We start from the raw sequence: 10,079 nt of genomic DNA, 5'->3' as shown, positions 1-10,079 counted from the left end.
AGGCACACATAAATCTTAAAAAAAAAAAATATATATATATACACACACACACACACACACACACACACACACACACACACACATATATATGGTCACCCCAGATGTATATTTGTGTCATATATATTTTTTTTTTTTGGGGGGGGCCTTAAAATTCTCACTTTGGCTGTGCTTTCGAGAAGTGCTAATTCTCCTATAAAGTGCTGGCTGGGCAGCCACCTGAAATGAGGGCCACTGTTTGTTCAAATCAGTTTCTAAGCCCATATGTGTCCTTCAGGTCTTGAAATAGTCAAGAGATCTACTTCCCAAGATATGTGTGAAGAACTAAAGTGTCCAAGGGCAAGGAAATCTACAAGATGAATACGGATGATCTTCAGTTTCATTTAACTGCAATTGCCAAAGTTATGCATTTTTTTGGGTATTTGAAAAGTTGTGGTCAAAATGTAAGACTGAGGTTTTGAGCAACCAAAACAGGGACCCATATGCACTAACGTTTAAATCTGCATGACTGTGGTTCCCAAACCGTTGCACACTGGAACCACCCGGGCAGATTTTGAAAATCTAGATGCCCAGGTTGTACTCCAGACCAATTAAAATCTGGGAGTGGGAGTCACATGTTAGTATTTTAAAAGATTTCTGGGTGATTCCAAAGTTCAGCAAAGTTTGGGAACTGATGGCATACGGAATTATACAGGTAAGCAATTTGTAGACTACTACCTAAAGAACTCAACTTACAGAATACTTTAATCCCCAGACCTCATGTGTATTTACGTTTAACGTGCTTCAACGTTATAATGGTAGAATATTTCAGAAATATGAAAAAGAGACTCTATAAATTAAAAATGATTCTGTAATCAAATATTTCCAAAATAGTACAATCCACTCCTTTTTTTGCAGGGAGGGGGAAAATCAGAAATATTTATTTCCAGGTTCAAAATCCCTTTTATAAGTACAGAAGAAGGAGAAATACTGAAAGATGAAAGGATGAAAAGATATAAACAAAGAAAAACTAAAATGATTGTTTACTAAGAATTGCAAATGCTCGTTTTCTGAGCATACCACAAAGTTCCATTCTCTGTTCTTAGGACTTTGTGTAATTGTCAGGGACATGATGACAAAGGCTCATGCTTTTAATTTAGCAAAATAAACCTGAGGGTTCCTTTTCAACCAGGTCTCAGTGAAAACTGAGACTGTACGCTTCTTTATGAAGGACGAAAGAAAGAATAAAGAAAGGAAGTAAGTTAGGGGGGAAGGGAGGAAGGAAGGAAGGAGAGAAAATACGTCTTAGTGGTGAGCTCACCTAACCTTTGAACTGTTTTGTGGTTGAAACGCCCTTCCTGACTGATCAGTGCTCATTCAACAGATTTTCACGTATTAGGAACATTCGAGGATTATGTCAGCTGAGACTCCTGCTGCCCATGTGGTAGAGAGAACAACTTATAATAGCAAACATATACCAGACTTAGACGAATTACCCTCCCCGCAACCTGCAGGCCTGTTGGGGTCATTCAATTCGGCAAACAGCCCTGTTTCTATAATCTCTTCCTGCCAAGCTATAGGGACAGCACCTGTTGCAAATCTTTGGAAGAACTGCGTATCTTTATCATCAAATTCGACTCCTCGAACCTCAGAGAAATCTTCAATTTCACCGATATCTTTGGCATAAACCACTGATGGGTCTGGCACAAATGGAGGCTCAACTAGGCCAGCTTCCAGGCGAGGAAAGTTGATGGTTTTGAAGAAATGGTGTTTCCTGGGATCATCAGACTTTTCTCTGTGAAGAAAGGAGATGGCCAGCCTGAGACACAGTAACAAACCCAAACAGGAACTGTTCTAGCAATTCAAAATATGTGGCCTTCTTTTCCTGGAATACATTTCATTTTAATTGCAGAGACAATATCACATAAAGAACAATTTAGAAAAATAACAACTTTCAAAACCACCCACAGGGAATTCCCTGGTGGTCCAGTGGTTAGGACTCCATGCTTTCACTGCCAAGGGCCTGGATTCTATCCCTAGTTGGGGAACTAAGGTCCCACGAGCCACACATGGCCAAAAAAAAAAAATTTACCCCACACTTCTACTATATGCAGATAGTCGCATTTTCATTGTTTGTAGACCACCTTCACATTTAGATGTAATTTTTTTTTTTTTTTTGCCATACGCGGGCCTCTCACCGTCGTGGCCCCTCTCGCTGCGGAGCACAGGCTCCGGACGTGCAGGCCCAGCGGCCATGGCTCACGGGCCCAGCCGCTCCGCGGCATGTGGGATCTTCCCGGACCGGGGCACGAACCCGTGTCCTCTGCATCGGCAGGCGGACTCCCAACCACTGCACCACCAGGGAAGCCCCTAGATGTAATTTTTAAACAGCCAAGTAGTTGACGTGACTTTTGTTCTTGGTGTTTCATGGAAACACCAGCAAAATTCAGTGGGGTCAGAACCTGCTTGCCTGCAGCTTCCAAGGTGTGCTCACTGCCTCTTGCTCTGTCCTTCAGGGTTACATAGAACAAGTGAAGCATGTCTCTTCTTACTTGACCGCCACTTACATTTTAAAAGACAGCAGTCAGATCTCCTCACTCTTCATATGACATGATTTCTAGGAGCCCCACCTACCTCCCTCAACTGCCACAGTAATCTTTAAAGACTTTTAAATAATCCATTAGCAATTTTTAGCAGCATAACTGAGCATACATTCGGTGCTCAAGACTACAGTTGTTTGTTATCAAACCCTCCTTCCCCATGCTAGAAATTATTCTAGTATTTGCCTTAGAATATGGGGGAAAAAATGTGTGTTTCCAGTTAGTTGTGTAACCTTTTATATTAGTTACCTATTGCTGTGTAACAGATTGCCCCAACATTTAGTGGCTTAAAACAACAAACATTTGGAACTTTCCTGGCGGTCCAGCGGTTAAGATTCTGTGCTCCCAGTGCAGGGGGCCCGGGTTTGATCCGTGGTCAGGGAACTAGATCCCACATGCTACAATTAAGAAAGAGTTCACGTGCTGCAACTAAGAGTCCTCATGCTGCAACTAAAGATCCTTCATGCAGCAATGAAGATCCTGTGTACTGCAGCTAAGACCCAGAGCAGCTAAATAAATGAATAAATAAATATTTTTTAAAAAGGCTTTATTTAAAAAAACAAAAACAAAAACATGTATTATTATCTCACAGTTTCTGTGGGGCAAGAATCTAGACTTGGGTTAACTGGGTGCCTCTGACTCAAGGTCTCTAGAGACATCACAGTAAAGCTGTTGGTCAAGGCTGTGGTCTCATCTGAAGGTTCGACTGGGGTGGGGGGTCAGGGTTGGGGTAATCTGCTTCCAGGCTCACTCATATGGTTATTGGAAAGCCTCCATCCCTCACCATGTGAGCCTCTTCACAGGGCTGCCTGATACCATTGTAACTGTCTTTCTTCAGGACAAATGGTCATAGCAAGAGAGAGATAGAGAGAGAGCTCAAGATGTAAGACACAGCATTTTTATAACTTAATCTTAGAAATGACATCTCATTACTTCTGCCATATTCTACTTGTTAGAAGCAAGTCAGTACATACAAGTAAGTCCAGCCCATCCTTAAGGGAAGGGGTTACTCAAGGGTGTGGATGGCAGGAGGTAGGGATCTTTGGGGACCATATTAGGGGTGGTCTACCATACACTCCTCTTGGTTCTTCTTGAGTCCAAGTTTTAAAGAAATAAAAAGAGGGCTGTTTTGTGGCATCAGGTTCAAACGACTTTTTTCTCTTTTTCATTTTTTTAAAAAGATTTACTATTTAATTTATTTATTTATGGCTGCACTGGGTCTTAGTTGCGGTATGCAGGATCTTTGTTGAGGCATACGGGATCTTTCATCATGGCGCACAGGCTTCTCTCTAATTGTGGTGTGCAGGTTTTCTCTTCTCTAGTTGTGGCATGCAGGCTCCAGGGCGTGTGGGTTCTCTAGTCGAGGTGCACGAGCTCAGTAGTTGTGGCATGCGGGCTTAGTTGCCCCATGGCATGTAGGATCTTAGTTCCCTGACCAGGGATTGAACCCATGACCCCTGCATTGTAAGGCAGATTCTTTACAACTGGACCACCAGGGAAGTCCCCTCTTTTTCTTTTATATGAGTAGGTATGCTGGTCTGACTAAGAGATGTCTTCCTTTTGGAAGAAGTCAATTTCTGTCATAAATCAACCTTAATAAAGCGAATTACATGCATGGTCTTCCCTTTTTCATTTTTGTTCTAGTAATCAGAAAGCTTTTAGGAAAGGGATTAAGGGCTTCCCACATACATCCCCTTCAGAGACTCCCTACTGTGTTTGAGGATTATTGCAGCAGACTTGTTCCAGAGTGCATGGGCTCTGTAGTTTGCAGCACACAGGCTTTCTAGTTGAGGCACGTGTGCTCAGTCGTTGTGGCGCGCAGGCTTAGTTGCCCCATGGCATGTAGGATCTTAGTTCCCTGACCAGGGATTGAACCCATGACCCCTGCATTGTAAGGCAGATTCTTTACAACTGGACCACCAGGGAAGTCCCCTCTTTTTCTTTTATATGAGTAGGTATGCTGGTCTGACTAAGAGATGTCTTCCTTTTGGAAGAAGTCAATTTCTGTCATAAATCAACCTTAATAAAGCGAATTACATGCATGGTCTTCCCTTTTTCATTTTTGTTCTAGTAATCAGAAAGCTTTTAGGAAAGGGATTAAGGGCTTCCCACATACATCCCCTTCAGAGACTCCCTACTGTGTTTGAGGATTATTGCAGCAGACTCTGTCCAATAAGATGACTAGAGTCTAAACCCAATAATCACGTTACTAATAACAGGTGGAAATGACCAACATTTATGCAGAGCTACTCTCGGCTAACACAACGTTATGCTCTTTACTTACTTTGTCACATTTAACCATCACAACAACCCTATCTGCCTTTTAACTGTATTTTAAACCTCTTTAAACCTCTTTATACTTGCTTTTGCATTTATAAATAGCTGTGTATCTCAGAAAGCCAGCAAATATAGGTGAATTTTTCAAAGGAAAAATTGTAGTCAAATATTATTATGGAAAAGAGAAACTCAGTCGAAGGTTTCTGATGTCCAGCAATTCCCCAGTTCTTGTTTTGTGATTCAAGCCTAGCTCCATCCAGAAAGGCCCATCCAGGACTCCTTGGACTTTTCCCATTATGACCCCACTGAAAAGAGAGGTATGGAAAACTGTATCATAAGATACTATAAGGTAACTCTGTTCTCCCCAAAGCCACTGAGTCTCCATGAATTGAAAGAAAGGGAAATGCAGGCTTGCCACCTATTAGAACCTACTGATCAGACTTCCCTGGTGGCACAGTGGTTAAGAATCGGCCTGTCAAAGCAGGCGACACGGGTTCGATCCTTGGTCCAGGAAGATCCCACATGCCACGGAGCAACTAATCCTGTGGCCACAACTACTGAGCCCGCACGCTGCAGCTACTGAAGCCCATGCGCCTAGAGCCCATGGTCCCCAACAAGAGAGGCCACCGCAATGAGAAGCCCGCGCACCGCAATGAAGAGTAGCCCCTGCTTGCCACAACTAGAGAAAGCCCACGCACAGCAACGAAGACCCAATGCAGCCAAAAAAAAAAAGAACCTACTGACCAATGTCTGTGTGGTTTACATCCTGTAGAGTAAGAGCCTTGAGGGAGGGTTACTAAGATGAATTGAAACTTCAAGGATGGATTTTTTTAAAAGTCAGATCTACTGAGGTATAATTTACACAGCAACCTTTTAAAGTATCAGAAAGATTTGAGGAATGGGGGTTGGTATCAGATTTTAAATGTGTTAGAACAAGGATAGAGGTAAAATTCCACCCAAGTAGATCAGGAATGAACCTCAGGCCTGTGTGTCTCAAAGAGAACAGAGGAGTTAGAATGGGACCAGGTGCCATGAGGAAGAAGCTTGTACCATCTTGATGGCCGCTGGCAGGTATGAACACACTGTACCAGAGGTCAAGAGGGCACCTTTAAAGTCACTCTGAGCAGATTTAACTTGGATAAAGGAGAGTGCCCATGGGCTTGGTGACCGTGGGGAACTTGCCATACCAGTCCTCACATCAAGATGCACGATTTTCTTATCTAGGAAATAGACTCACAGATGTAGAGAACAGACTTGCAGTTGCCAAGGGGCAGGGGTGGATTGGGAGTTTGGGATTAGCAGATGTAAACTATTATACACAGGATGGATAAACAACAAGGTCCTGCTGTATAGCACAGGGAACTATATTCAACATCCTGTAATAAACTATAATGGAAAAAAATATGAAAAAAAGAGTATATATCTGTATAACTGAATCACTTTGCTGTACAGCAGAAATTAACACAACGTTGTAAATCAACTCTACTTCAATAGAATAAACTTTTTAAAAAATGCGCACCGTTCTTAACTAACATCTCAACCAGGCCCGGATGGCCTTGGCGTGTCCATTAGGGATGGCCAACTGCAGCCTTTTTGCAACTAGTCACAGAAGACTGGGGAAAAACGGGCCACATTGAGGTTTTCTTTATGTTCTGTCACATCCCCAACTAGATGCCCCTGGAGGGCAGGGCCCATGCCTTATGCCCCTTTCCAATAAATACCTGTGGGTGCTGATGCTAACAACAAAAGACTAGGCTCTCCAACTTCTGCTCCTTTCCCTCTGCGTCCAGGCTACGGGAAAGCTGATCACTTGGCTATTTTGCACTAGCCATGCTTACCTCAGTTGTGTAATTAGAGTGAAGCTTATTTGACTCCTGAACCTTTCCCTGGCAGATTTGTTCAGGGCTCTTTTTTTTTTTTTTTTTTGCGGTACGCGGACCTCTCACTGTTGTGGCCTCTCCCGTTGCGGAGCACAGGCTCTGGACGCGCAGGCTTAGCGGCCATGGCTCACGGGCCCAGCCGCTCTGCGGCATGTGGGATCTTCCCAGACCGGGGCACGAACCCGCGTCCCCTGCATCGGCAGGCGGACCCTCAACCACTGCGCCACCAGGGAAGCCCTGTTCAGGGCTCTTTTGGCCCATCATCATGCAGTGCCCTTGGGCAAATAGGGGAGACTATGGAGGGTGGCAGCACCTTTTGTAAGGGCCAAATCAGCAGCTGCAGGGAGACTTCTCCTGCTTATTGAATATATTTCAGAGCATTGACAGGGGCTATTGTGTTACCAAACCCCACACAGAGATTACAATGGATTTTCTAATAACAGTCAATGAAGGAAAGATACCAGCTGCCCATACATGAGGACCACGCTGTGGGGTTTGGTCTGCCAAGAACAGTGGCTATTGGCCTGAGAAGCACTTAAGTCAGAGACTTGCATGGTTATTTGCCCTTACTTGGCTGCACTGTCTTATCAGAATAAATCCTGCAAAATACTTACGTCTTCACCTTTCATTTTATTGGAACACACCATAGTTGACCCTATCTGGAGTCCCTGTGAGATGATCAGAAAAGCTTTTGGCTTCTCTGCAAAATTAATTCACAGACCCATAAAGGCAAAAGAGGAGATTCCCTTCAGTGATGTCTAAGGAAGGAGAAGGGGTTTATTTTCTTCCTTTCAAATGCTCGTGAATGCAACAGGGAGGGGGCACTTGACCTCTCCGCTGTGTAACACATTGTCTAGGTATTTGCTCGGCTTTGGAGGATGCCCACGAAAGCAATCAAACATTATCTCATTTGAATGAATGTTTAAAAAATACAAAGAGTTGAAATGAAAACGTTGGAAGGTTTTCTCTTTCACTGAACAGCTGGTTTTTATATGCTTTCTCTCTAATGTTGTAAACAGTTTTTATACAAAACAGTCACAACAACAAATGCTTTTTAAAAAGGTTTTGCTTGACAGAGCAGCTTCAGGCATGATCCAGTGCTTTAAGGAGGTGTTTTCCCGAAGAAGTTAGTCAATGTTTCATTTTACAGATCCAAAGTGTGCTTATAGACTGCCTGGAGGGGTGGGATAGGGAGGGTGGGTGGGAGGGAGACTGAGAGGGAAGAGATATGGGAACATATGTATATGTATAACTGATTCACTTTGTTATAAAGCAGAAACTAACACACCATTGTAAAGCAATTATACTCCAATAAAGATGTAAAAAAAACAAAAACAAAGTGTGCTTATAAAGTACTGAGATAGATTTTTATTCAAAGACACCAAGTGGGTTGTGTTCCTTTCAGGGAAGTCATCTAAAGAAACTGTTCACTTCTTTCCCTGCCTTGGCCACTGTTGGTACATTCTCTGATTCCCCCCGCATGGGCTTGAGAGCCAAGATGGTAGAGATGGTCTGTGTTCACCATATCCAGCTCTCCTCTCCTTCCTGGACAGACAGAAAGCAGGACTAGTCAGCTCCCTTGCCCTAAGGCAGGGCCCGAGGACTCCTTCTGTCCAACAGAAGTGTATCTGAAATGACCTGTAAAGTGGGTCTGAGGCAGGACAAAGCTCCCCAGGTTCTCTGCATGCTCTCTTGTTGCCATAGCAACCGAAACCACCAGTTCCAGTGGGGCTGAAAGGTGGAAGCAGCCTGAAGCTCTGAGTCACCATTCAGAAGGGAGATACCTGGAGAATCCCTGGACCCATAAAGGACTTCATATGAATGAGAAATAATCCTTTAGTTTTAAGCCGCTCAGACTTTGGGATTTGCTTGTTATCACAACGTGGCCTATTTTGACCACACTAATACAACAATATTGGAATCTACACAGGAAAATCACTTCCACATTTTACTTTCACATCAGTGAAGAGTTCCATCTCATTTTAAAATACTCATTTGTTAGTTTTGCTACCTTTGAAATGCTTTGAAAGTCATTACAAATGAATTTTGTTTCGCTATTTTAAAAAATCTGATCAAAAATAACAAGCTTGCCTCCATACGTAAACATTGTGAGCTAAGGTAGCCCTGTTCTAGAGCTTCCACTGACAACTACTCAGAAGATTTAGAGTAATTTGCCTCTCTAAGTTTTGGTGTAATATTAAAAATCAGTCATATTACTTTATGGTTGTAACTTTCTTTTTGTATGTATTTTTAGATTTTGAAAATTCAGTCCAAGTAATTTAAGACACACGAGCTCGTAGTTTAGTCAAAATATTATCTGATATCACCCTTGGAACTAATTAATAATAATTGCTATCACATTGAATGATTCCTAAGCTATGTTATATCTAACTTTGCAAGCATTATATCTAAACCTCAAAATATCCCACTGAATTAGTTAGGGTTCCTTAGAGAAACAGAACCAAAAGGGCGCTGAACTGTCCAAAATGCACAACAGTGGCATAAAAATTATTTTGAGCTGAAGTTATTTGAGAGTCAACAGATGCAGGTTTTGAACTCCCCTTTGTCCGCCTTTAAGATAAGCAGAGTCTTGGAAAAAAACTCAACTCATAAATCTTCTCTCCGGGAATTTCAGGAGTTTTGGAACCAGGAAAGATTGACTCTTATCACCAGTGACAGAACTCAGCACCACACCTAAATAGACATTGCCACAAAGCTATCATATCTCCCATCTATTCTTCTAAGGGCCATTTATCTTTCCTAAAAGTCAACTGTTCTCCCATAAGTACCCTTACCCCACTATTTCAAAGAAGTCATTTGTTTTCCTGTAAGTGACCTTCTCCCCATCCCCCTCCCCTATTAAATGGAATATAAACCCTCAATTCTAACTGCCACCTAGTAACATTTTTTTTTTTGCAGTACGTGGGCCTCTCACTGCCGTGGCCTCTCCCATTGCGGAGCACAGGCTCCGGACCCTCAGGCTCAGGGGCCCTAGCTCACGGGCCTAGCCGTGGCATGTGGGATCTTCCCGGACCGGGGCACAAACCCGTGTCTCCTGCATCGGCAGGCGGACTCTCAACCACTGCGCCACCAGGGAAGCCCCCTAGTTACACTTTTTTGTGAACTCTTGTGTATGTACATAAATAAAAATCTGTCTTTTCTCTTGCTAATCATCTTTTGGCAGTTTAATTTTTAGGCTTCCATTCCTAAACCTAAGAGGGTAGAAGAAAAGTTCTTTCCTCTCCCCCCAGTACATGTGTATGTATGAGAGAGAGCGAGAGAGAGAGAGAGAGAGAGAGAGAGAGAGAGAGAGAGAGAGAGAGAGAGAGAGTATTTTATAGAACGC

General features: G+C 43.0%; 1 protein-coding gene across 1 annotated transcript in view; it reads right to left on the bottom strand.

Annotated features, from left to right (window-relative positions):
• Positions 1-754: 754 nt before the first annotated feature.
• Positions 755-10,079, bottom strand: part of GRK7 (G protein-coupled receptor kinase 7) — a 37,152-nt gene continuing 27,827 nt past the window's right edge. Inside the window, exon 4 of the mRNA XM_024769108.1 lies at positions 755-1,771. Coding sequence (XP_024624876.1) covers positions 1,435-1,771 — 337 coding nt within the window. The 3' untranslated portion in view covers positions 755-1,434. The remainder of the gene's footprint in view (positions 1,772-10,079) is intronic.

This window comes from Neophocaena asiaeorientalis, unplaced genomic scaffold (genome assembly GCF_003031525.2).
Source record: "Neophocaena asiaeorientalis asiaeorientalis breed wild unplaced genomic scaffold, Neophocaena_asiaeorientalis_V1.1 scaffold118, whole genome shotgun sequence".
NCBI lineage: Eukaryota > Metazoa > Chordata > Mammalia > Artiodactyla > Phocoenidae > Neophocaena > Neophocaena asiaeorientalis.
Note: the sequence above shows the minus strand (reverse complement) of the source record. Positions and strands in the feature narration are given on the sequence as shown.